This window comes from Sphaeramia orbicularis, unplaced genomic scaffold (assembly GCF_902148855.1).
Source record: "Sphaeramia orbicularis unplaced genomic scaffold, fSphaOr1.1, whole genome shotgun sequence".
Classification (NCBI taxonomy): domain Eukaryota; kingdom Metazoa; phylum Chordata; class Actinopteri; order Kurtiformes; family Apogonidae; genus Sphaeramia; species Sphaeramia orbicularis.
Window position 1 is genome coordinate 58,263 of NW_021941609.1, and position 27,899 is coordinate 86,161.

A 27,899-nucleotide genomic window follows, 5' to 3' on the forward strand; every position below is an offset into this window, starting at 1 on the left:
ACCAAACCACCTTATTATTCACGGCCCAAACAAAGAACTTACCTTGAATAGAACCTCTTCAAATCGAACGGCACGTGCGCTCTCTTAACAAGTCGGCCATTTTCTCTTTTTAAACAGGAATTTGGTAAAACTAGATCACATGATTAAAGAATAGAGAGATAAAATAGAAAAACGGAATAAAGGTAATGAATTTATTTATATACTAATAATAACAATAGATATATTTTTACACATATAAAATACGGAATATATATTAAAAAAAAAAAAAAAAAATTACACTGATACCTGTTTGTAGTCAATATTATTTATCTATTAATCTTTTAGAATTAAATATAATAAAAGAAATGAATAATATCCAGATTTTGACATTATAGTTACCATAGTTACCGTTTCTTAGCGACGCCAACCGGCCATAACCAGCTAACCCCCGGAACACGACAGGTAAAAAAATCTTAGCAGACTTTGCAAAAGTGATAATTATTGATAAAATATGATTATCTGACTAAAAAACTGTACAATGAGAGCTAGAAACACATTTTCATTCATTCCTAGAGCCATCAACGAAACGAAAAAAAGAAAAAAAAGAACATTTCAGGGAAGGGACCAACGCAAAATTAACAGCGCGAGGACATAACGGTTAAAAACGATCAAGCCAAAGAAACGGTAAGTTAAATATTTGAGTAACAACCCTAAATCTAAACATAAAGAGAAATAAAAGAAAGATCAAACATGACTTATTTTACATAAATATAAATACATAATAGCAAAAAAAAGAACGAATGAACAATTGAAGAATACCACAGATAGTCTCAAAACCATTTAATAAGAAATGGGTACAACAATTTATTTCATTTATAGATCTCTTAAACAGCCGAGAGAGCCAAGAACAAAAGGAAAAAAAAGAAAGAAAGAAGAAACTTCAGAGTCCAAATAACTAAATCAGAGCACAGAGAACAGCTGGCAGTACAATCCAAAAACAAAAGAAAAGTAAGTAAAAGTGGTAAGTGAAAAACACAAACATCAATAAGTAACTCAAAAACACAGAAATAAACAAAGAAGGACTTACACAATTAAATAGAAAAATAATAACACAAACAATTGAACCAATGAGGATAATGGAAACTCTTACAAAGTAAAACACAATTGACCATAAAATGACACACTCCGGGGTCTGATCACCCCTGGCAGGGCCTTCCTTGGATGAGGGTGTCTAGTGATAATGGCCGAAACACCCGATGATTCCAGGGTCCACTACTGATGATGTGTCCCAAATTATCAATAAAAAAACACAATTAATATAATATAAAATAAGATTAATACATAATAACAAAAAGATACTAACAAAAGAGAATTAATTTTAATAAATCCAAACAAAAAAAAGAAAAAAAGTGGGTTCATACAAATAAAGGTAATACACACAGTTTTGTTTTGTTTTGTTTTTTTAACAATAATAAATACGAATATTTTGAATATTAATTGTATATACAAAGTACAATATCTGAAATTTGACTATGTGGTGTGATTTTTATTGTGTGATACATGTTTCCAGAAAAGGTACGTTTTCACACAAAAAAAATACCTCTTAAAAGATTTATTAGGAATATTAATTTTTAATCCTCTAGAATAGTACTTAAATAAGTCTAGGGTAGGATAATCCTAATTAAGAAACAATTGGATTTAGATAAAACATTTTTAGAGTACTTTTAGAACTAAATACAATTAAACACAACCTAACAAATAGAAAATATATATATACATAATTTTATACTTTTATTAATTCCAAAACAAAATCCAATAATACATTAGGCTAATACAAATTTAAGCACAACACAATTGATGGGACCTTTATTTGAGGTACTTGCTGTTCTGTATTTGTCCATCTCAATGAGAAGAATACATCCCAGAAGAGGGGAAGGGAGGGTGAGGGAGACGAGGAGCAGGATAGGCTTATTGTAGCCAGTTGAGGTGGATAGATATATTCACATCTCCCACTTCGTTACCTGCTTCTTCTTTTTCTTCATTTGCTTCTTTTTCTTTTTATGATTATTATTAAAATGGAAAGATCACTCTCAAGATCTTCTCATGATGGACAGGATGGGACGGTGGGACACTCATATGAGGACTTAAATATATAAAGACAAATGAATTCTAAGTATACTTAAAAATAAGACAAATAGATGGAGATATCAATAATTAGTGCCTAATCGATAACCCACTAAACCTAAAAATTCTAATAAATAGAATCAGATCTCCCTTAGAGAATACAGCATCTTATTTAAGTTTTGGGATGCTTTCGCATCTTTCAAAAGAAAGAGAATACAGCATCGACCCGACTCGAAGAGCCTTTTTCTGAGTGATAATCGCTGGCCCGTGCATTGCCTTTAACTCTTCATACCAAACCACGTTGGTTTCCAACCTCTGTGGGAAGAGTTATCGAGAGAGAATCCCCTAAACCTAACCCTAACCCTAACCACTAACCCTAACCCCCTAACCCCCTAACCCTAACCCTGACCTTTCGTTTGGTGACAAAATAAAAATGGGTCATCCTCAACTGGGTCATCGTGGTTTTCTTGCCTGTTCCCTAACCCTAACCCTATCGACTCCAAATGGCATGAAACGTGCTCCTATCACATTTGAAATCGTAATTTTTGGGGTCCACACTTGGTCAAATTTTCATATTTTCAGATCGCCCATTGTTTTTCTATGACGAACTTTGACCTGGAATATCTCGCGAACCGAAGGTCGTAGAGACTCGGAAGTGTGATCCGTCTGACCTAATTTGGGGTCGCTGAACATGCCAGTCTTGGTCTTGTGTCTCTACGACCTTCTGTTCCCGAGATATAAGCAAAATAAAATTACTTCCGGGTATATCTCCGGAACCGGGAGTCAGACGTGAAAGTGGGTGGCACCAATGGAAAGTCCGTCCCCGAAATAGGGGGTGTAGGTCCAGGTTTCATTTCTCTATGACCTTCCTTTATACCTCAAAATGAAAAAGTGACGATCCTAAAAGTGACGATCATGGTTATCATCCCTGTTCCCTAACCCTAACCCCTAACCCTAAACCCTAACCCCCTAACCCTATCCCTGTTCCTAACCCTTATTCCTAACCCTAACTGTAAAATGGCCTTAACCATCACAGATGAAACAGCTGAACGCTTCTTCCTTGTAGTTTGTATTCAGTTTAACATACAGTTCTAAAACCTTTAAACCAACAGGAAAATACACACGTCATCAAAACACTTTCACATGCTTTTAAATATTCCTTCATTAATCCAATATTTAACTTTAACCTAAGTTTTACAAGTAATACATTATTCACATTTTCCCATTTTAACTGAACTTTTTAAAGTACCTTTTACTAGGATATTTTAACTCAAAATTTTTTAAAGTACTCCATGATTTTAAACATGTTAACATTCATTCATCTTTTTAAAGTGCAGGACACATCCAACAGGAACAGGATTTACTTCAATACACTGGTCCAAAAACTGAAGCAGTGTGTCCTCTAACCAAACTGAAGCAGTGTGTCCTCTTTCAAACTGAAGCAGTGTGTCCTCTTCAAACTGAAGCAGCGTGTCCTCTTCCAAACTGAAGCAGTGTGTCCTCTTCCAAACTGAAGCAGTGTGTCCTCTAACCAAACTGAAGCAGTGTGTCCTCTTCCAAACTGAAACAGTGTGTCCTCTTCCAAACTGAAGCAGTGTGTCCTCTTCAAACTGAAGCAGCGTGTCCTCTTCCAAACTGAAGCAGTGTGTCCTCTTCCAAACTGAAGCAGTGTGTCCTCTTCCAAACTGAAGCAGTGTGTCCTCTAACCAAACTGAAGCAGTGTGTCCTCTTCCAAACTGAAGCAGTGTGTCCTCTTCAAACTGAAGCAGCGTGTCCTCTTCCAAACTGAAGCAGTGTGTCCTCTAACCAAACTGAAGCAGTGTGTCCTCTTCAAACTGAAGCAGTGTGTCCTCTTCCAAACTGAAGCATTGTGTCCTCTAACCATTCTGAAGCAGTGTGTCCTCTAACCAAACTGAAGCAGTGTGTCCTCTTCAAACTGAAGCAGTGTGTCCTCTTCCAAACTGAAGCAGTGTGTCCTCTTCCAAACTGAAGCAGTGTGTCCTCTTCCAAACTGAAGCAGTGTGTCCTCTTCAAACTGAAGCAGTGTGTCCTCTTCAAACTGAAGCAGTGTGTCCTCTTCAAACTGAAGCAGTGTGTCCTCTTCCAAACTGAAGCAGTGTGTCCTCTAACCAAACTGAAGCAGTGTGTCCTCTTCAAACTGAAGCAGTGTGTCCTCTTCCAAACTGAAGCAGTGTGTCCTCTAACCAAACTGAAGCAGTGTGTCCTCTAACCAAACTGAAGCAGTGTGTCCTCTTCAAACTGAAGCAGTGTGTCGTCTACCAAACTGAAGCAGTGTGTCCTCTTCCAAACTGAAGCAGTGTGTCCTCTTCAAACTGAAGCAGTGTGTCCTCTTCAAACTAAAGCAGTGTGTCCTCTAACCAAACTTAAGCAGTGTGTCCTCTTCCAAACTGAAGCAGTGTGTCCTCTTCCAAACTGAAGCAGTGTGTCCTCTAACCAAACTGAAGCAGTGTGTCCTCTAATCAAACTGAAGCAGTGTGTCCTCTTCCTCTCAATCTGCAGCAGGAGTTTTCAGTTCAACTCATCAGCTTCAGTCAGACGACAGAGGAAGACCACTGCTTCTGTCCTCCTACAGGGGGCACGTTTGGGCTGAAGCTCAGTGCTTCTGTCCTCCTACAGGGGGCACATTTGGGCTGAAGCTCAGTGCTTCTGTCCTCCTACAGGGGGCAGGTTTGGGCTGAAGCTCAGTGCTTCTGTCCTCCTACAGGGGGCAGGTTTGGGCTGAAGCTCAGTGCTTATGTCCTCCTACAGGGGGCAGGTTTGGGCTGAAGCTGATTAACTGACAGACTAAGAGTCAGCATAGAGTTTATTGTTATCATGTCAATCTCACACTCCATATTGAATCCTCAGTTCTTTTTAAAATCATGTCAGAGACATTCTGCTGCAAACTCAGACTGACATCAGCCAGAAAATTCATTGTGCGGGGGGGGGGGGGGGCTTCCTAATGTCATTGTGTCTGTGGATGGAAGGCAGGTGTTCCTGTGACTGCTCCTGCACTGAAGACACACAACAGCAGAGGAGGGGTCTATGCTGAGAACATCAATAGAACAATAAGAATCATTAAAGACTGCCAGATAGAGAATTTAAAAAAGTGGAAAACAAACACTTACATATGAATTACTAGTGCTTTAACTCTAAACTTTAACCTTCAATTGTTTTTGTTTTTTTTTATTTATTTATACTCAGTGCCAATGAAAATGCAAAACTTGAAGATTCTTTTTTTTTTTTTTTTAAATCGATGAGGATTTTTATTCCATAAGCTCTTTGGAATTAATCACAGGCCATTTCTATACAGTAAAAATAAAAAAAATCTCATCCAAATTTGTTGACAAAAAATAAGGATAAAGAAAGAAACTCAAGGACCCCCAAAACCAACAGTCACAAAGCGGTCCTGGAGGTGCTGCAGCTCAGTGTAGCGGTCCTGCTGTGGCGTGGTCACAGGTGCTCGTCCAGGACCAGGTCTGTCTGCAGTTGAGCCAGTTCCTTCATGCCTCTGTTGTTCCTGACTATGGTGGACACGTTGCATCCAAAACAGCGCGCCACCTGCCGAGCATGGCATCTGTGGTCACGTGTCAGTCTAGGCATTGCTGAGTTATTGCAAATGATTTTTATGCTCTTCAGTTTGCTTTTATATACAGAACATGACCATTCCTTAACTGACCACAGTTCCTTAAGTTGAGCAGTTCATTGCTGAGCAATGAGAAAAACAAGTCTTATGAATGCAGACAAGTTCATTCAAGTGTGACAATAGCTCAACCCATCTCAAGTTGTTAAGAAATTGTCTGGGATTATCTTGTACAGGTGAAACTGAAACATACTGATGCAGCTCAGGAACAACAAAACACATTCAAGTGTTGGGTTTTCATTGGCACTGAGTACAAATTCTGCCTTTGAGCGTTTTCTGTCTTTTCCTTTCAGCTCTGCTGTCCACAGTGGGCTCCTCCTGTGGACAGAACATGTGCCTAGGGTGACCCCCTGTGGTCCATTAATGCAACAGCATCCCTTCGCTTCTGAGCTGGATCCAATTCATTTCATAAACATTAGAGCTGACGGACTGAAATAAGGACGGCTGGGCACAGAGTGGTTCAGTAAACAAGGTGTTTATTGAGCGCTTATGGAAAGACACAGTTTGTGCTTGTTTTAACCTGTGAACAAGAAAATCAAGAGCGACAAGCCACAGTTACCACCTGGTATGGATCCATTCAGAGGAGGCAGTGAGGGGACGGCCGTGGCAAATGGGCCCCCCCGATAAGGAGGGGGGAGGCCAGCGGACTGTACTGCACCCACGGAGGTGACCGCCGGGACACATGTGGGAGAAGGAGTGTGTGTGTGTGTGTGTGTGTGTGTGTGTGTGTGTGTGTGAAGGACAAAGAACAGCAGAGGGACAGCAGGAGGATTAGCCACAAGTAGAAAGAAGAATCCACAGGACTGAGAAAAACACACACACACTCTAAAAGAGAAAAGAGAGGAGAGAACACGTGTGAAGGAGAATGTGTGAAGAGTGTGGACCGCACCAGCCCAGTGGAGACCAGGACAACAAAAAGTCCAGGTGAACCATGTGTAGAGCAGAAGGAGGTCCAGTCCTGGCATGAATGTCTTTAGCCAAGCCGGCATCACAGTAAAAGGACCAGTGTGGACCAAAGGCGGTAAAGGACCAGTGTGGATCAAAGGCGGTAAAAGGACCAGTGTGGACCAAACGCGGTAAAGGACCAATGTGGCTCAAAGGCGGTAAAAGGACCAGTGAGGATCAAAGGCGGTAAAGGACCAGTGTGGACCAAAGCGGTAAAAGGACCAGTGTGGATCAAAGGCGGTAAGAGGACCAGTGTGGATCGAAGGTGGTAAAAGGACCAGCGTGGACCAAAGGTGATAAAAGGACCAGTGTGGATCAAAGGCGGTAAAAGGACCAGTGTGGACCAAACGCGGTAAAGGACCAATGTGGCCCAAAGGCGGTAAAGGACCAGTGAGGATCAAAGGCGGTAAAAGGACCAGTGTGGACCAAAGCGGTAAAAGGACCAGTGTGGATCAAAGGCGGTAAGAGGACCAGTGTGGATCGAAGGTGGTAAAAGGACCAGCGTGGACCAAAGGCAATAAAAGGACAAGTGTGGACCAAGGTGGTAAAAGGACCAGTGTGGATCGAAGGCGCTAAAAGGACCAGTGTGGACCAAAGGTGGCAAAGGACCAGTGTGGCCCAAAGGCGCAGCCGCACACACACAGGGGACCACGCACAGCAAAGGACCCCCAGATGGGTTCAGCAGAGGACCCATAATGACCAATGCTGTTCATTGTAGTGGACGGTCCTCCTGGTCCGTCCCATAATGAGTCCAGATCCAGTCATTGTTGTTCATGTAGCAGATGTCAATGACAGCCTCATTCATGCATTTCTTTCATTATTCGACTCCCTAGGCTTTAATCAGTGTGGACTTAAACCCACTCATGGCTTTAATCCCAGCCTTGACTTAGTCCTGACTTATGGTCTGGAACTGTTCCACTTCAGTCTTTCTACTAAATCCTCTCCTCTCCAACCACTGCTTAGTAACTGTTGAATCTGTGTTATCCAATGATTCCCTTCCTGCAGTGGTGGTCTAGTTTATTCTAGCGGGTATGCTCTGATTTTTCCCTCCCAGCCTCGTACACCCCTGTCCTGGAGCAACATCTGCCCCACAGACCCCCTCCCAGAGCAGCAGCCGCTCCAAAACAGCCCCACACAGGAACCACCACGCTCATTAACTCATAAAGTATGAATCCACATATAACTGAGATCATGAAAGACCCGTTACGTATGATCTAAATGTAAATGTATTGTAAGCAACACAAGATGTATAACAGTCTTCAACAGCTGGACAAGACAAATCAGTTTCATATCCAGAAGTCTGCTCCTCAGATGGAGACATCCTTTTGTCTGTGAGGATGCCAGTTGATTTTGTTGAACTGCAGATAGCACAACCTGGAGGTCAACAAAAACATCAGTAATTAACATAATACTACCAGTGGTCCTTTTTGTATTTATATTAGTATTAAAACCTGCTGAACAGGGCCAAAACCTACTAACCCATAAAGACCCAGCACTACTTTTATGTCAGTTCTCAAATGACATTTTCTCTATATCTAACCTTTCTTAAGTGATTTATCACCATTTATTTATAATATTATCCTCTGTATTTTGTATTTTATCAGTGTAAATCAGATATTTTCCCATGTTTAATTTACTGATCATGTAGATGTTCATAAAAGCTCAGATTAAAGTTGATTGTTATTATATCAAAAACAGAAAAAACTGAAGAAAAAGTGACATCTCAGGAAAATATATCATTAACTGAACATAAAACAAGTGTCTCCATCCAGTGTCATGAGTTTACTAGTGAATCAGTGTTGTAGAAGATGATGGAGTTTCCACAGTAACTACAGGGCCTCTGAATGTCCAAATAGATCATATCTGCTTGAATTCTGTGACTATATCTAACCTATCAGTCATTTAATGGTGTACAGGGTGTCCTAATTAATGGACCTTTAAGATGACAATGAATCAATTTCATTTTTGATTAACAATTTTATGAATGAACTATATTAACATTTGAATATAGCTTTAACTTTGTACATTTAAATTGTTTCTATCAGCTTCTTAGTAAAGTATAGTGTAGTGTAGTGTAGTATAGTATACTATAGTATAGTATAGTATAGGACAGTACAGTATAACATAGTATAGTATAGTTGACATAGTATATTATAGTATAGTATGGTATAATATAGTATAGTGTAGTATAATATTTAGTATAGTATAGTATAACATAGTATAGTATAGTATAGTATAGTATGACATAGTATATTATACTATAGTATAGTATAGTATGATATAGTATATTATAGTATAGTGTAGTATAGTATGGTATAATATAGTATAGTGTAGTATAATATTTAGTATAATATAGTATACTACAGTATAGTATATTATAGTATGACAGTATATTATAGTATAGTGTAGTATAGTATGGTATAATATAGTATAGTGTAGTATAATATTTAGTATAGTGTAGTATAGTATGGTATAGTATGGTAAAATATAATATAGTGTAGTATAGTATAGTATGTTATAGTATACGTAATATAGTATAGTATATTATAATATAAAATAGTAAAGTATAGTATGATATAACATAGTATAGTGTAATATTAGTATAATATATTATAATATAGTATAGTATAGTATAGTATAGTATGGTATAATATAGTATTGTACGGTGTAATATAATATAATATAATATAATATAATATAATATAATATGATTGTAGTATAGTGTAGTATAGTATAGTATAGTGTATTATAGTATTGTATTGTATGGTATGGTGTAATATAGTATAATATAGTATAGTATGGTATAGTGTAGTCTTGTATAGTATAGTTCCCCACTCCCCTCCGGGGGAGTGGCTACTTTTTCAGCTGTAGCCGCTTGGGAGCCAATGACGACAGGATCTGCGCTGACCCATCTGTGTCCTGCCCTGACCTGTGTCCTGACCCCCTCCCCCACCTGTCCTGGATGGACGTCCTCGGCCTCACCACTGTGGATGGGCCTCCTCGCCCCTGCCTGTCTCATCCAGCGGGACGGACCCCTCATGTGTCCACCCTACTGCATCCTTCAGACTGGAACTCCATCTGCAAATGGACGTCCATCAGTCCTGGTGCATCTACAGCCTGTCCGTCCATGGGAGTGGATCTCTCCTTCACTGTGGTTCTCCCCGAGGTTTCTCCCTTTTCCCACTGGGTTTGAGTTTTTCCTTGCCGAGGAGGAGGGTCTAAGGACGGGGGATGCCCTGGACATTACTTGTTTTCTTGCTGTTTATTTGACTGTTGTTGTTTACATCCAACTGACTCTGTAAAGCCCTTTGAGAAAACCTTGTTGTGATATTGGGCTATACAAATAAAATTGAATTGAAAAAATTGAATTGAATATAGTATGGTAGAGTATGGTATAATATAGTGTAAAATATTTTATTATAGAATGGTATAGTATAATATAGTACAGTATGGTATATTGTAATGTAGTATAGTATAGTATAGTATAGCATAGTATGGTATACTGTAGTGTAGCATAGTATGGTATGGTATAATATAGTATAGTATGGTAGAGTATGGTATTATATAGTATAGTATAGTATAGTATAGTATAGTACATAGTATATAGTGTGGTGCATTATGGACCTGTCCTGTCAATGCCTTTCAGCTCAGACTGGACTCAGACACAAGGTTAGGGTTAGTTAAATGGTTAGGGTTAGTTAAATGGGTTTGGGTTAGTTAAATGGTTAGGGTTAGTTAAATGGGTTTGGGTTAGTTAAATGGTTAGGGTTAATTAAATGGGTTTGGGTTAGTTAAATGGTTAGGGTTAATTAAATGGGTTTGGGTTAGTTAAATGGTTAGGGTTAGTTAAATGGGTTTGGGTTAGTTAAATGGTTAGGGTTAATTAAATGGGTTAGGGTTAGTTAAATGGTTAGGGTTAATTAAATGGGTTAGGGTTAGTTAAATGGTTAGGGTTAATTAAATGGGTTTGGGTTAGTTAAATGGTTAGGGTTAGTTAAATGGGTTTGGGTTAGTTAAATGGTTAGGGTTAATTAAATGGGTTAGGGTTAGTTAAATGGTTAGGGTTAATTAAATGGGCTTGGGTTAGTTAAATGGTTAGGGTTAGTTAAATGGGTTTGGGTTAGTTAAATGGTTAGGGTTAATTAAATGGGTTTGGGTTAGTTAAATGGTTAGGGTTAATTAAATGGGTTAGGGTTAGTTAAATGGTTTGGGTTAGTTAAATGGGTGAAGGTTAGGGTTCTGGTCTTTCCCGTAGACGCCTGTCAGCTCAGTCTGGACTCAGACACCGCTCACCCAAGGCACTGTCTGTTTGACAACAACACTGTGACCGATGAGGACGAGGACCAGCCCTACGCCAAAAAGGAAGACTGCTTCCTGTCCTGGTACCAGGTGCTTTGTAGCGACAGTCTGAGACGTCGCTGTTACTGGGAGGTGGCGTGGATGGGGTCGGTGTCGGTGGGGGTGGGAGTGGCCTACAGCGGAATCCGCAGGACGGGGCGAGGTGAAGAGTCCATATTGGGAGGAAAGGCCTGCTCCTGGACTCTGGACTGCTCTGCTGACCATTACTGTGCCTGGCATCAGAACAAAGGCATCTCTGTCCAGCAGCCTGTCCCAGACGGTGCTGGCGGCAGAGTGGGACTGTATCTGGACTGGAGCGCCGGCACCATTTCCTTCTGTGGCGTGTCCTCAGACAGACCGGAGCACATCCACACCTTCTACTGCAGCTTCACTGAACCTGTGTACCCGGCCTTCAGGATCCGCTCCCAGTTCACCCATGGCTGCTGTAATTCAGTGTGTCTGTGTCCAATGGACCAAGACGAGACACACTCTGACACTGACGATGGATGGAAAACACATTCCATATGTTAACTTTTAAGCATTCTGCAGGAAACACTTTCAAACTGAAACAAACTTCCACTGAAGTGGAGTAAAGGTCAGTGTGGAGGGTTCATGTTTCATTTTCCACCAGGGTTAGGGTTAGAGTTCACAGACCAGTGGACTTCAATATTTACAGCATCCTGTGATTGTTTTTGCACATAATGTATTTTTAAGTGTCCATTTTGATTAACCTCCTGTAGAGGTTTTTAATGTTTTCCAAATGCCCATGAATCATCTGGAAAAATTTTTACATAATAATTCAGTCATAAAGTCATCGTCTTAACCTCCTAGAACCCAGGAAATGTCAGCAAAGTACAAGCTTTTTTTGTTTTTTATTAAATAAGTGCCTATATTGGAAACATCATGATGCAACAGTTTTTTCAGATGCAGTTTTTAAATTTTATGGAATGTCCTTTGAGGTGGAAAATTTTCTTTTCTTTTTTTTTTTTTTTTTTTTTTTTTTTTTTTGGTATAAAGATGTGAAACTCTTGTCCACAAATGTGGACAGAAAACCCATAGCTGGGTCTGAGGAGGTTAAGTCATGCATTGTGTTCAAAAGGGGCAATGAAGCAAAAATATGCAAATAAAAAAAAAACACATTCCAATGTCACAGTTTGCTCCTAAATAAATGAATAAACAAATAAAACAGAGCAAATGTGTGTATTGTACGTCTTCTTGAAAAAAAAAAAAAGTTTAATTCCGGCATTATGGTCATATTATCAGTGCAACTGTTGCTTTTCTTAAATTCATCCCGTGGGCTGGATTGGACCATTAGTCAGGCCAGTTTTGGCCCACAGGCTTTATGTTTGACACCCCTGCTGTAGGAGGTTGGATTGAGTCAAGTTAATGTTAGTCACACAGAGCAACACTGGAAACACAATAATAAAGAAACTGTATTTCATTTAGTGACTAAAGACGGCTTTTCTTTCCATGTGCATGCATGTGTTCAGTTTGCATAGACTTAAATGACTTTGATTTGTGAAAAAATAAAAATATAACAAGAGAATCATACAACTATGACTTGGCCTATAATGTGTATGAATATAGCACCAAACAGCAGACCCCACAATGTGTTTATTTAATGTATATGTGACAGTAATAATAATGCAAAATGCTGGAAATGCTGTGTGTATGAGGATGGGTAAAATGCAGAGGCCGAATATCCCCTCAGGGATAATACAGTCAGTTAACCTTTAACCTTTATTTGTCTGCTTAGTTTTTTGTTCAAAGTTAATTTACTTTTTTGTTTACAAATTTAGTATTTTTTGCTAATTGTTTATTTTGATTTGTTTGCTTTTTTTTGGTTTAATATTTAGATTTTTTTTTTTCATGGTTATTGCTTTCATTCTTTAGTATTTAGTGCCTTTTTGTTGTGTGTTTTCTTGTTGGTTTAGACCTGTACGGAAGTAAATGTGTCTAATCAGATACTGAATTATAAAAGCCATTGAATTTCTAGCACTGAATTATTTTGCACTGAAATTAAGTATCTGAATTTTGTGTCTCTCAATTTTACTATGTTCATAAATTTAGAATTATAAATAATTCAGAAGCAAAAAAATCAGATCTAAAAAAAATAAGATGCAAAGAATTCAGAAGTAAAAAATTCAAACAAAAAAATTCAGATTACACATCCAGGACACCAAGGATAAGCAATGATTCTATCTCAAGTCAAACCGACAGCCAGCTAATCAAGTTACATTAGGTTGGTCATGTGATGCTGAAAAAATTCAGATACTTAATTTCAGTGCAGAAAAATTCAGAGCTAGAAATTCAGTGGCTTTTATAATTAAAAATCTGATGAGACAGATTTACTTCCATACACCTGGGCATAAATAGGCAGCACCAAGTTAGATCAGCATGCACCTGGGTAGGCCTAAGGTTTTTTACCAGACAACCAGTCAGTCATTCACAGACAGACAATCAGTCAGACAGGATGAGCAGGAGAGACAGCACAAAAGGCTTTGGTTGTTGTTTACCAGAAAAATCCTGGAAATAAACCACTTGAACTACATCAAAGCTATGGACATTTTGTTTTTGACTGTGTAAACTACAAACCCATGGTGCATCCAGTGGTTATTTGAATTATGTTAAAGTCTGAAGTTCAGTCACCTTTAAGTTGATTTAATTTTGATGACAAATAGCCGCTACAACACTTTATACATTTAACTATATCCCAGTTTGTTTCACTCTTATCTAAATTAAATATTATTTAAAGAACATTTAAAATTGTGTAATTTAATGAAACATGTCGAATTATAATTGTAAAGTTTCAAAATTATAGAATAGAATATTTATTGTCACTGTACAATTCTACAATGAAAGGAAAAGCTGCTATATTCTTAAAAGTGCATAATCGCTATAAAAAGTGTACAATTTACAGGGTGGGGAAGCAAAATTTACAATATTTTGAGGCAGGGATTGAAAGACAGTGTATGACCAAATAGTTTATTTAAAGTCATGAGAATTTATTTGCCACAAGAAAATGTCCATAATAGAAAATGTTTTTATTCTATGTGTCCTCCTTCTTTCTCAATAACTGCCTTCACACGCTTCCTGAAACTTGTGCAAGTGTTCCTCAAATATTGGGGTGACAACTTCTCCCATTCTTCTTTAATAGTATCTTCCAGACTTTCTGGTAATAGTTTTGCTCATAGTCATTCTCTTCTTTCCATTATAAACAGTCTTTATGGACACTCCAACTATTTTGGAAATCTCCTTTGGTGTGACGAGTGCATTCAGCAAATCACACACTCTTTGACGTTTGCTTTCCTGATTACTCATATGGGCAAAAGTTTCTGCAAAGGTATGGATAATAGTGTTAGGTATGATTATGACATCAGTATATGTTTGGGTTCAAAACAACTGATGTAGTGTCTGCTGAGAAAAAACAACTAAATGTTCATTGTAAATTTTGCTTCCCCACCTTGTACATCAAACGTTTCTGGATGGTTGTTGTACATATTTTAAGTAAGTGGTTGGACAGAATCATCCCACTCTGTCCAAGGCTGTGTCTACTGGGTGAAAAAGGACAGACAGCTAACGTATCAAATGGAAAATGTTCTGTCATCATGGTTGGGGTCTCGGTGGCAGTTAGGATTATTCTTAAACATTGGAAAACCCCTAAAGCCCCACAATTTAAAGAATGGGTAAACATGATAAAGACTGCTTCATATGAGTGTGTGCTTCATATGGTTAACAGTTGGGCTGGGACCACAGCACCAGTTTGGAAACCATTCTGGTCTGACAGAACTATGAGTGAAAGTCAGCAGGATGACAGCTGAACTACTGCCCTCTGGTATTGACTGATTGATTTATTTTATTCATTCATTCTTTTTTTTTTTCTATTTTATTTTTTTTCTTTTTGGGAACTTCCATGCTTTGTAGCATTTTTGATACTTTCCATGTATGTATAGAAGTCCTCTTTGTTAACATTAAGCAACATTGTATGATTGTTGTGTACCAAGTTAAAACTTTAATAAAAACTTGAATCATAAAAAAGGTGTACAATTGAAAAGTAGACATAAAACTGGAGAAGAGTGTTACAAGGTAAAAGAAAAAGAAAAAAAAAAAAAGAAAGAAAGAAAACAAACAACAACCACAAAACAGAGACACAACAAAAAACGTGTTTTGTCAGTAAAACATGATGAAACTAGAAGCACTTGGAGAGCGCAGACCTCCGCCAAGGCTGATCAGTGCCCCCCGTGGGCCCCCCCACCCCCGATCACCACCAAAATTTAGTAATTTCTTCCTTATCCCGTTTCCAACAAACCCTGAAAATTTCATCCAAATCTGTCCTTAAGTTTTTGAGTTATGTTGCACACTAACGGACAGACAGACAAACAAACAAACAAACAAACAAACAGACAAACAAACCCTGGCAAAAACATAACCTCCTTGGCGGAGGTAATTAAAGACTACACAATTCTTAAAATATTTCACGTATATTCTGAAGGTCTTTCAGGAATCTTCACTGCGAGTCAGTAACTTTTAATTTGAAATGCAGAACCGGAAGTGCTAATGTGCTAACGCGGTGTATTTAGCATGGAGCCGCGTCAGTCACTTTTATTTTGAAATGCAGAACCGGAAGTGCTAATATGCTAACGCGGTGTACTTAGCATGAAGCCGAGTGTATGGCTAAGCAGAGCCGAACGGGCTGGTAGTTCAGTTACCTTCGGTTCGTATCAGTCTTTTAACTTCTGAAAACAGAGGATACAATACGAACAAAGTAATGAGAAAGTGGCGGACCGGGCTGAAGCTAGAGTCAGGGCGGAACACAAAGGACGCGTCCTGCCGTGGGTCCTCCAGCTCTGAGTCCGGGATGGTTGTGCAGAAGCTCCGCCGTGTTTAGACCACCTCACAGCCTCACCGGCCTTTAACGAGTGACTTTAAAGTGGGATCGTGGATTCAAGAGGTCAAATGCAGGCTGTGCTGTTTGATGGTGAGTGGTTCCTGTTGTTTCTCCTCAGACTCTGCTGAAGTTCAACTTCTACACATACTTTTAATCCGTAGCACAAACACCCATGTTGCATCACTGACACAAAAGCCTTTAAAAGCTGCCGTTTACACTTTTCTCCACAGCATGTGTTTTCAATAAATCAGCCCACATGGTTTCTTTGTGAGGTTTTAGCAGCCTCAGCTGTGAGTTAGTGTAGATCTGTGGTTAAAATAAAGACAATAAGAACCGAACTGAACAGTCGTCAAATGTCGTAGTTTTATTTTGGAACTTTTTGACCCATAAAGACCTGAACATCCAAAAGCATCTACTGATGTAAACCGTTTAATACAGTGTTTTTCAACCTTGGGGTCGCCTGGAATTCAAATGGGTCGCTGGAAATTTATAGTAATTGATTAAAAAAAAAAAAAAACTTCCTAATAAAAAGTATATGGTGAGTTGACAGACAGCCCCAGTACATAAAAGGCATGCCAAACTGTGAGAGTGAAACTGCAGCACTGTGGTTCTGTTTGTGTGTCAAATGTTCGTTGTGGTCAGTTTCAGATGCTGCAGCTCTTTCATAATTCATAGTTTCAGTTCTTGTTTGTTCAGTATTAATTGTCCTCCTTGTAAATCACAGCTGGACTGACTGGACAGATCCTGACCCTTTGTGCAGTAATCTACACCTGGATTTACCGCCCCTGTCCGCAATAATATACATTATATAGACTAAATGTTCTCTAAAGTTAACATTTATTTGCAATGTAGAATAGCAAACTATTACATGATCAAAAACAAATTAATTTTAGCCAGAATAAACAAAAAAAAAAAAAAGAAAAGTCTCTGTTTTGAATGTCTGGGGTTGCCATAAATTTGTGATGTTAAAATGGGTTCACAAGCCAAAAAAGGTTGGAAACCACTGGTTTAATACTTGTTGATCCACTAATCCTATCAATCCATGTCAATAATTGGTGTAAAATACAGTTATTCATCTTCTCATGGTCATCAGATGACCCATTTGAACCTTCAGAGGCTCCGTAGTGAATGTGGAAACATAGTCATACATGTTGCAATAGGAACGTTTGTTCCTTTGATGAGCCATTCCTTACTTAGATTGTTGACGTGCGAGGAGTAACAGGATTGTCCACTGCTCTATAATCATATACAGGTGGGTGGCCCTTGACATATCTGTCGACTCTATTTTTGAACGATTTCACAGAGGAAGCACTAACAGTGTTTTAATCAAAAGTAGAGCGGCAACCGATTAATCGACTCAAAGTGATCCAAAAAGTCATTCAGCCACAGTTCTCCTGAATCAAAGCTTTGTTTCCTTCATTTCTCTGCTGTGAAACATTGGTTCCACTGTTGTGTTTCACATGGACACTTATTGTGCCGCACAAAGAAGCTTCAATTCAGGAAAACTGCAATAGAATATTTCCCTTCAATCAATTCGAGTCGATTAATCAAATCATGAATTTTTGCATTGGCTTCAAGCACCTAATTGTTTAATCGGTTGCAGCTCTAATCAAAAGGTGAGCTGTGTTGAAAAAATAGTGGTGCAGATCAGTTCTTGCATAGGACTTGTTAATCTTCTTGCTGTGGCCCCTAGTCTGTTGTGTCGAATTCTACTCCCTGCCGAAAACTGCTCCCTCTTCCTAAATCAGCCAAGGAGAGGACAATGTGCACCAAATTCACCCTGTCACAATTTTTTCTCCTTTCAGACTGTAGGGTATGAAATTAATTGTGAATTATTCAACCTCTTAACACCATCATGCCTGTGTAGCAATTAAGTCTTGAATAATATTGTAAAATATTGCAGTTATGTTTTTTTTTTTTGTTTTTTTTTTTAATCTGGTTAATATTAAAGAATGTGCAAACTGTAAGGTATATGAAACTTTCTACAGTTAAATCCTAGATGCACAACACACAAAATATATAGCAATGAAAACAGATACTGCTGAAAACTGTATCACCCGCGGCTGGGGATGCAGTTTTTGGCACGGTGCAGAATTCGGCAGCAGATATTGCAGAGAACTGCATCCCCCATTACAATAAGCTTGCAAAGCTACAGGAGTGAAATGACTTTAGCAGCTCACATTAGGAGTATTCTGGTGTTACGGTGAATTTGGTGACCTTTGTCCTGGCTGATTTAGGAAGGGGGAGCTGTTTTTGGCAGCTGCTGTGTGATGCAGTTTTCGGCAGGGAGTATAATTCAGCACAACATAGTCTTGACACACAGGTCTTCAGGGAAAAGTTCTGCAGTTGTGTCATACACATTCATGTACTTGAACATGTTGATCGTTTTAGCCTTCGGGAGACCAATGTGGGTAGACGGAGCTTCTGCAGATGGCCCTTGTAACTGCGACCTACCAGTGGTGGTAGTCGCTTAATGGCACATCTTTGCACCTTCTCCAGCTCCTTAGCTAGTTTCCATTTGTGAGGAGACCATGCATACTCCAGATAGGAATAGATCATTGTCTTTATGTAGTGCCAGTAACATATCATCATCAGTATACTCCAATGATCACCAGCGAGGCCTGATATCTGATTACCCTTCTTGACAATGTTCTTGATGTGTTGGCAAACTTTAACCTTTCGTCAACATGTATACTCAAATCTTTATCACAATCCGAGACTGCCGGTTTGACTTGATTTTCCCCAGCCATCATATAGTACTTGTAGTCTGGATGTTTTCTGTCCACTCTCAGTACTGTATGGAAGCGTAACTGCCACGTCACGGCCCATAACCGCAGCATGTTCACATCATCCTGTATTTTTTGGCAATCCTCCAAAGTCTGCACTCTTTCGAATGGTCTTGCGTCATTCGCGAATAACTCAGTAGGGCAGATGGTCTCACTTAGCATATCATTTATAAAGATTAGGAATAATATCAGGCCCAATGTTCTGCCTTGGGGTATTCCACTCTTAACTCTGTGCCCTGTCTGATTCGGCACCATTTACAATAGGCCCTTTTCCACCAAAAGCCCAGGAACTTTATTACCAGGAACTTATTTGGGGTAAAAAAGTTCCTGGTAATTGCATTTCCATCACACCCCAAAGTTCAGGGTCATTTATTCAAATCAGGCTGATGATGTATGAGGGAGCAGTACCAGAACCCTTAGTCCAGTTCATGTCCATTCACAAACTCAGCTCTAGTTCAATAAAATAACACACTACTTTAAGTGGATGGGTTGGGTTTAACATTTAACTGGTTGTTGAATCACTTAATCCATCTGGAATACATTTTAAATGAAGTTAACCATCATTACAGATCCTTAATCTGTATTTAAAAATGGTAGAACATGTATTTTCCACTTCTCATTCCTTAAACAAAATCACGTCTAACTTTAAATGTGATGGATGGTTCTGTTTCATTTCTATTGTTTTACAGATTTAGTCCAGGTTCAACCCTAAAGTCACACACATTTACTCAAATGCCTGCATTTAATTTGACTGTAGATTATTGATAAAAGTACTTATACTCTACTCACATTTGATACCTTGTAAATGAACAGACAGTATTAGGTTAGATTTTTTTAATTAAAAATTGAAACAAAACAAGGTGCCTCGAGATTAAAAGGGAAATAAACACGTGTGAAAGGTTCAGGCTTCTGGACCAGGGTCTGGACCAGCTGGTCTGGAACTCCATGGTCCCGGTCCCTTTTTCGCTTTCCTACTGGAAGAGTAATAAAAATGCTAAAATGAATCTCAGAACACATGATGAAAGATTCCTACCAGTCTGATGTGTCATGTGACCTGTCTGACCTGGGCCGTTGTAAACAGCAGTAGATGTTGGACCAGGACACAAACGAGCCGCAGGTTCAGAAAAAGAGGCGAGTCTGTCCGGTCCATTTCAGGTGGAAATCACAAACATACAGAATAAACCAGTGTTCAGCTCATGGTGACAACACAAATACATCCAGTTCTGTGATTTAGGTTTAGTGTCAGACTGTTAACCAGTTAGCATTAGCATTAGGTTAACTGGACTTCACTTTTGTCTAAACAGCTGATGGTTGCTGACAGCTGTTACAGCAGGGAACCAACTAAACAGTGAATATTTCTGTCATATTCAGACCATTTGTTTGTTCGACAGTCAGATCCACTGCGACCGTTGTGGTCCTTTAGTTTCTTTTAATCCTGCATACATTTCTTCTTCTTTTCTTGTATTTCTTTAGGCTTGTGTCTTATATTTGACTCCAACAGCTTTTACTCAAACCTTGCTCATTTCGTGTCGGCGATTCAAAGTCCGTCTGAATTTCCTCGTCGTCCGTCTACTTGTTGTAGCTTCTCTTTTGGTCCATTTTCTGAATTATCAAAATCCAAAGCTTGTGGAAATTACATGAATTAAATATTGGCGGTGAACAGAATGCGGAAATGCTGTGAGTCTAGTCCACCACTCAGCCTTCTCCAGCACACAGCTCCGCCCCTTAAAGTTCCTGGTAATCTGGAAAGTACTACCTCCCTACCAGGAATTTCTTCGGGGTAAATTCGGGGCTGGGGGAAAGTCATTTACCTGGGTAATTTTCGGTGGAAACGCACCAGGAACTTTGAAAGTTCAGGGTAATGCACAAAGTTCCTGCAAGAGTTCCTGCGGTGGAAAAGGGCCTAAAACCTTCTGCTTTTCCACTGGTGGAAGAAGTTTTTGTGAACACAGACTCCAGCTTTCATTACATCAAACCCCTTGAAAAGATGGGGATTGTGACATTTGCTCATATGTAAAAACCTGTTTATTTGTTCATATAGTGTCTAAAATTGGGAGTGTTTCTCCTTGTGCATCCAACGCTGTCCCTAACGCAGGAGGTTGTTTGACAACATGAGATTAAAAACCCAAATAAGAATCCAAGAGTCCATAGAATCCCAATAAAACATGAACAATGTCGATATATCCCACATTCAAACATGAGATGCCTTTTAGAAAACATTCTAACCTCTTGAAAACACAGAGGAACCATGAATGTAAAGCAGACAGAAGAATGAAATAAACCCCACTTCAAAGCTTAAAACTATCATAAATAACTATTCAGTCTGTTCTGCATCAGCATTTTAATTAAATTAATTAAAATGACAACAATTGAACGTACTGTTAATATTACCAGATTTGCTTATTTTGTGAAGTCTGTTGTATTATCAGTTCAATGCCAAATGTAATACATGTGCATTATGTTTTCCATCTTCCACACATGAACTGTAATTAGGTCATCAGTCGTGTGTCTGTAATGGAAGGAATGGGTTAAACAGAAGATGCTCCTTTTCATCTGAAAAGGTTGTTTTGTGGAGCAGAGTGATGGTGAAGGTACTTGTATGTCTCATGTGTTTATGTTGAAGTTGAGCCTTTTGTGCCTTTAAAGGCCATCTGTCTGGATAGAGTCGCTGCCGTGGGGACGAATGAACAGAAGTAGGTCTGGATGGAGGAGAACCTGCTGGTTCTATATGATGACGTTCACATCCCATGATTAGGACCAACAGTCATAAAATCAGCAGGGACATCTGTCTTTATTTAAGTGCCGCCCCAGCCCACTGTGGGGGACACAAACTTAGACTGGAACCAGATGTGGGCTAATTTAACAGATCATACACCAGCACTAAAATTACAACGGTTACTCACAAAACAGAAGTAAAACTATTGTAAGTCATTACTATGCGCACTACCATGTCTATCAGACTTATTCAATATTTAAAATGACAATTTGTCAATACTGATGTTATTTATGTTTTGTTACTTATTCCTGGTTTTCCATAAATTCAATGATACGCATTCATGAACAAACCTTAGTTTTGTGGGGTTTTTTATGTTGGTTGATGAAGTCAGCTGATCGAAGTGTGCATCATTATTTGTCTGTACATCAGTTTTTGTACTTCAGTGTGAGGGACAGACATGAGGCTGAAAGCATGTTGGAAAACTTGACTGGTGTCTTTTAGGCCTGCCACTAATGACCACTTCAATAGTCAACTAGTCATCGACCACTGTAACCACTAGTCGATTCGTCCAATTATGAACTTAAAAAAATTGCATTGAGTGGGTGTAATTGAAATTGAGGAGTTCGCCGTTATAGGGTACCACAGAAGGGGGCCACTCTGATGACTTATGTGCAGGGGGGGGGGGGGGGGGGGGGGGGGGTTGGGGGATAGTGTGACTATGACTTGTTCAACAATCCTGTCATAATTGAAGATATGCAATAACCAAGAGGTGAAATTATAGTCTTGAATCAAGCAAAGAAAATAACAAAGAGGATTAGACCATTTAAATCCAGTCATGTGGTCTAATGAGTCCAGATCAACCCTGTTTCATAGTGACCCACCCAGGGATTTTTTCGTCCCTGAAGACACAGGTATATTCCACGACGCCAGTGCTGGGATTCATCAGAATCACATTGTGACAGAGTGGTTCAGGACCATGACACCTCATTTTCAGAGGTAGATCGGATCCCATACAGTCCTGACCTGAACCAGTTGGAGAATCTTTGATACGCTACAGGTAAAACCTTCCATAGCAGTCCAACTCTCTCATCATCAGTACAAGATCTGAGCAAAAAAGTCAAAGAGCTATGGATGCAAATCAATGTTGTGACATTGGATAAGTTTACTGAAAGAACATGACAGTGAATGTGTGCAGTGATGGAAGTGTTCGGGGTAGGGTAGGGTTATGGTGGTCCAATGAAATATTCAAGTGTGTGACTTCTTTTTCACTAGGCACCAAATATTCCCAGATTTTCTCATTTATATTTATTTTCAGATGCATCCATTTTAGGGATGCAAATTATCGATTAATCCATTAATCGTTAGTTGGTTGACCTTATCGATCGTTTACCGATGAATTGATAAACGGCTATTTTCCTGAGAACATGAATTTTCTCTTTCGATAGGGTCTATAAGAATAAAGGCTAAATATTGTTTATATACTTCATGAAAAATGCATGTCATATTCCTTAATGACTGATTTATTGAACCATTGGATCCAGTACAGACAATGACATTTATGGAATAGAACTAAAGAAATTCAACAAAGACATTCAATAAAACAAATTGATCTGAAGAGGGGCAGTGTAGAGGGAATGGATGGGCATTTCTGAGTTTGCATCACTGAAATGATGAAGGGAGATTTCAGCGGAGATGTCCCCCCCCATTTTCTTCTGTTCACCAGGGTGACTGCTGGACATAATGTGGGACATACCTGTGGCCCAGATCAGGAGCCTGGAAGATGTTTTAACTTCTGTCTCACTGACCAGATAGTCCAGATGACCGTGGACTAGACCAACCTCCACAGAAAACGCTCTGATCCAATACCGACCCCACATTTGTGTGGGTATTTAGGTGTGGGTGCACCGCTTCCACAAACAGACGGTTGGTCTGTGTTTGGCTCCACCCACAAACAGACAGTTGGTCTGTGTTTGGCTCCACCCACAAACAGACGGTCGGTCTGTGTTTGGCTCCACCCACAAACAGACGGTTGGTCTGTGTTTGGCTCCACCCACAACAGACGGTCGGTCTGTGTTTGGCTCCAACCGCAAACAGATGGTCGGTCTGTGTTTGGCTCCACCATGTCCATAAAACCATTCTAACTCATCAACACCATGATCCGGTTCTATGACTGGCTATCCCAGCTGCAACGTTGCAGCGCAGTCAAACAGACAGCCTTCGGACAGGACGTGGAAAAGGGCAATTAACCAACAATTAATAATTTAATTGAACAAATTCTTATAGACAATTAATTGAGAGTTGCTTAACTGTTTACATCCCTAATCCATTTCTATAAGAAGGTTTATACAGTATATCCACACACATAATACTTAAAACATGATATTGCTGGAGTATCTTCATATTTGAAATAAATATTTACTTGTATTCAAGAATGAAACTATTAGATTTTGGCAGCCACCGGTTAAGGTTACTGTGGCCTCACATAACCTGTTTTTGATGATAAACTCTAGCAACTAAAAGAACTGCATGAAGAAATAATGTCGGACGGTGAAGGATGGTGATCACATTGGAATAGATACGTGGTTCCTCTGGGTTGGTGCTTAGCAACATCCTACAGTCATGACAGAGTCTATCTGTGATTTTCTACATAGCCTACATGCCTCAAATATATTTCAGATGGAACAACTCAGTATTGCCAAATCTTAAGTGGTAGACACATTTGTACCATTGCACAGTGTTGTACTCCCACTGGGACACGTCCATCAAATTCATTATTACTCCAGGGTTTGGGGTTAGCTTTTACTGTAGTTTGTACAATCTCACCTTATAAATACGTAAGCTGAAGTTGAGAGCAGCTCCTCTGAGTGGCCTCTGCTGGGTTTGTTTACTGCTGAAGTCTAAGTGCTGTTGTGTGCTGTGTGTCTGTGAAGTTTGTCCTTCCACTGTTACCAGTCACAAGTGTCTGCTCCTGGAGGATTCCCTTGGGTTCTCTAGATTGGCTTGAGAGTCTGGTTTATTCCAGTTCTATTTTGCTACGTTTCCACTACGTGGTCTCAGCTCGGCTTGACTCAACTCGGCCTTTTTGCGTTTCCATTACAAAAAAGGACCTGGAATCTGGTACTCAGTACTAGTTTTTTGGTCTCACCTCCGCCGAGGATCAAAGACTGGGAACCAGATACTAAAACGTGACGTGTAAACACTGCAGACCACTGATCGGTCAGAGAGTTGTCTCTGTGACCCGGCGTTTACAAAAAAACAGATGCAGAAGTTTACAGTAAATATAGCGGTAGGTTAATCCACATGCTGACAATCTGTAAAACTACACCATTCAGTCAGGAGATTCAGTCTTTGGTGGCCGACGCAAAAATTCAGCATGAGTTTGACGAGACAACATGCAACGAGCGAGTTTATCAGCAACTCTGAGCACATGACACGGAAGTAACACACTGCATCAATGACGTTCAGGTACTGTAAAGTTGGTAGTATCCTGTAATGAAAACAATCTCCGGGAATAGGACCTGGTATCAGAGTCGAGTCGAGCCGGTTCCATGTAGTGGAAAGACAGCATATGTGAAGTGTCATGAGATAACTTGTTATGATTTGGTGCTATGTAAATAAAACTTGATTGATTGATTGATTGTTGAATGGTGCAGTGAACTCAGTCTGTCTGTGCAGGCGTCTGATGATGGGGTGATGGAGTGAGGATGGGACCCGGTGCTGAGGGGGACCCCGGCCCTGGAGGCTGATCAACCCGGTCCCTTCGTTCTTCAGGATGCACATAACCTCAGTGGGCGTCAGTAAGTGGTGCTTCCTGTTTTCCCTGGCGTTCTGCGGCCTCCTTCTCCTGCTTATTCCTGCCCTGCAGCCCACCCCCCGGCAGCTGGACCTGCCTCAGCCCAGAGCCCAGCTCAGACCTGCACCGGCTGCAAAGGCCTCGACCCACGGCCTACAGCATGCAGAGGCTCTGGAAGGGTCTGTTCAGGGTGGAGACCCAGGCCTCAAGCGGGGCTCCACCTGGCAGGGGATGCCAACCGAGACTCAAGTTGCCAGGGATGGTAACATCAGCCCCGAGAGGGACACAGACTCCCAGAGAAACCCAGAAATGGGAGGTGGAAAGGGTTTGGGGGATTTAGGTGTGAGGTCATATGGCCAGCTGGAGTCCAAGGACATTTTTATTGCAGTGAAAACCACCAGGAAATACCACAAGTCCAGACTGGAGCTTCTGATCCAGACCTGGGTTTCCCAAGCCAAACAACAGGTGAGAAAAGCTCATCAATTGGTGGAGATGAAGCCACAGTTACTTTAACTCATTAAGGTGAAATCAAAAGTAGTTCCAAGAAGTGTAGCAGGTCTGGTTCTGATTCTGAGTCTACAGAGAATAACTACCAAAGAGCAATGAGGCACTTTTCTTTAATTTACCACCAGTCTTATGTATTTAGAAACATATTTCTGAATATAGTTGAAAAGGTTTTGTTATGCATTAAAGTTGGGTAGATGTCACATGTCACCCTTAGCTCCTGCTGTTTGTCCATCCTGTGCGCCTGTGTTCAATGTAAGCCATGGATGAAATGTGTGACGTACTTGATCATATTTTATTCATTAGAGCTGGATGATTTGACCCGAATTGCTAAGTTGATAAAATACTTCATATCAGTTGATGTGATAAATGTCATATCAGACACTTGCCTGTCTTTATTCTAAGCTGCAACAAGATGCAAGTGGAAGTCAGGTGCAGTTACTAATGATCCATGAAGACAGTTTGGGAGCATGTTTTAATGCCGGGGTGAATGATGGGCACTGAACTGGTCAGAGATGGGATGACAGATGTGCATGTGACATCTGAACAGAGCTGACGCCCTCTAGCTGCTCTGGTTTTGGGATGTTGTCTTAAAAGTGCCAGAGATTCCTCACTGAGATAGTTTGTTGACATTTAGTGGAACCACAGGACATTTATAAGAAAATAAATGTAGACTTGGCCCGTCATTTATCCAGGACCGCCCTGCACTGGGCCTCTGAAGAGGAAGTTCCACAGAAACCCAATACCAAGAGACACATTCAGCAAACATTTTACTGTCCTAAAGTAAAGAATCTGGGACCCCCCCACCCCACCCCATCATACAGCACTACATTCATACACACCCAGACTAACCCAGCACACCCTGACAAAACACATTTATGCCTTGTTTTGGTGGAGACATATTTTGGACTAGTTTTCCTTGAAGGTTTATCTCAAGCAAGCTTGTTTTTGTCTGTAGGTGCAGTAGAATAGTGCATGTTAATCCTGGTGCCTATTGAAATACAAATATATTTCCATGATGTACTTAACACACTCCAAGGTTAACCCAGGGTTAGACTGGAACAGCTGAAAGTTCAGCCAACTGTTCTAGCTGTTTACCAACTACAGTGTACAGTTGTATGGTTAGAAGTGTAGAAGAGGCTCCAGGAGGGGTTGTAGACTGTTGTGAAAGTAACACAACAAAAGCAGCATAAAAAACACAAGTAGTATTATTATTAGTAGTAGTATTAGTCACCATATCACCCTGACTGAACACAATTAGTTTTCATTCACTAGGCAAGGGGTCTCCAGCCCATGACTCCAGGGCCAGATGTAGCCCTTTAACTTCTTTATGGCTCCCTGTTGCTTTGTCAAAAAACATAAGGAACTTTTTTTAAATGAACTGAATGAATCATTAATGTTTGACATTGTTGTGGGAATAAATCCATTGTAACACTGTCCATCTGTTAAATGTGCAGGTTATATGCAGAATCAAATAATTTTTGGCAGTATATCAACCAAAATGCATGTCACACTACATATATATTTAAGAATACATTTATTAAAGTTTCATTTTTAAAAACAACACAAAACAAAATAAAACAGCTCAACACCACAGTCAAAACTGAAATAGAGTTTCACAGTCAGGACAGAGACAGATTGTCATCACATTCATATCTATACAATACAACAAAAAGTTCATTCAAGAGCAGATGAAAGCTCAAGAAAGAATTGAGGACACATTTCCCTCAGTATAGTCCAGGAAGGGTTTCCAAATGTGACTGAATATGTCGATCCTAGAGTGTGCTAAACATGTCAAAAAGTCCAGTGCTCCAATGTGCTCCAGGATCAGCTTCCTCCATCCAGAAACAGAAGGGGGTTTATCACAAGTCCAGTGTAGTAGTATATTCTTTCAGGCACAGAGTGTTAAAATATTATATAGTTTCTTATTATGTTTGTTACTGATACACCTATTTGGTAAGTCAAAGAGAAGAAATAGGGGATCAAAATCAATGTGGGTTTTGAGAATTTTTCAAATTTCCAGTAGGACAGACTACCAGTATCCCTGAATGTTGGGGCATGACCAGAGACAATGTGTGAGGCTGCCTTCATATATTCTACATTTAGAATACTGTGGAGGAGAGTCTACTTTAAATTTAGATATATGGTTTGGCGCCAAGTGGGCTCTATGTGGCAGTTTAAGT

At 39.8% G+C, this 27,899-nt stretch overlaps 1 protein-coding gene across 1 annotated transcript in view; it reads left to right on the top strand.

Annotated features, from left to right (window-relative positions):
* The first annotated feature begins 15,676 nt into the window (after positions 1-15,676).
* LOC115416457 (beta-1,3-N-acetylglucosaminyltransferase radical fringe-like) overlaps positions 15,677-27,899 on the top strand; it is a 36,837-nt gene continuing 24,614 nt past the window's right edge. The window contains exons 1-2 of the mRNA XM_030130231.1: positions 15,677-16,007; positions 25,095-25,677. Of these exons, the coding sequence (XP_029986091.1) occupies positions 25,192-25,677 (486 nt within the window). The 5' untranslated portion in view covers positions 15,677-16,007; positions 25,095-25,191. The remainder of the gene's footprint in view (positions 16,008-25,094; positions 25,678-27,899) is intronic.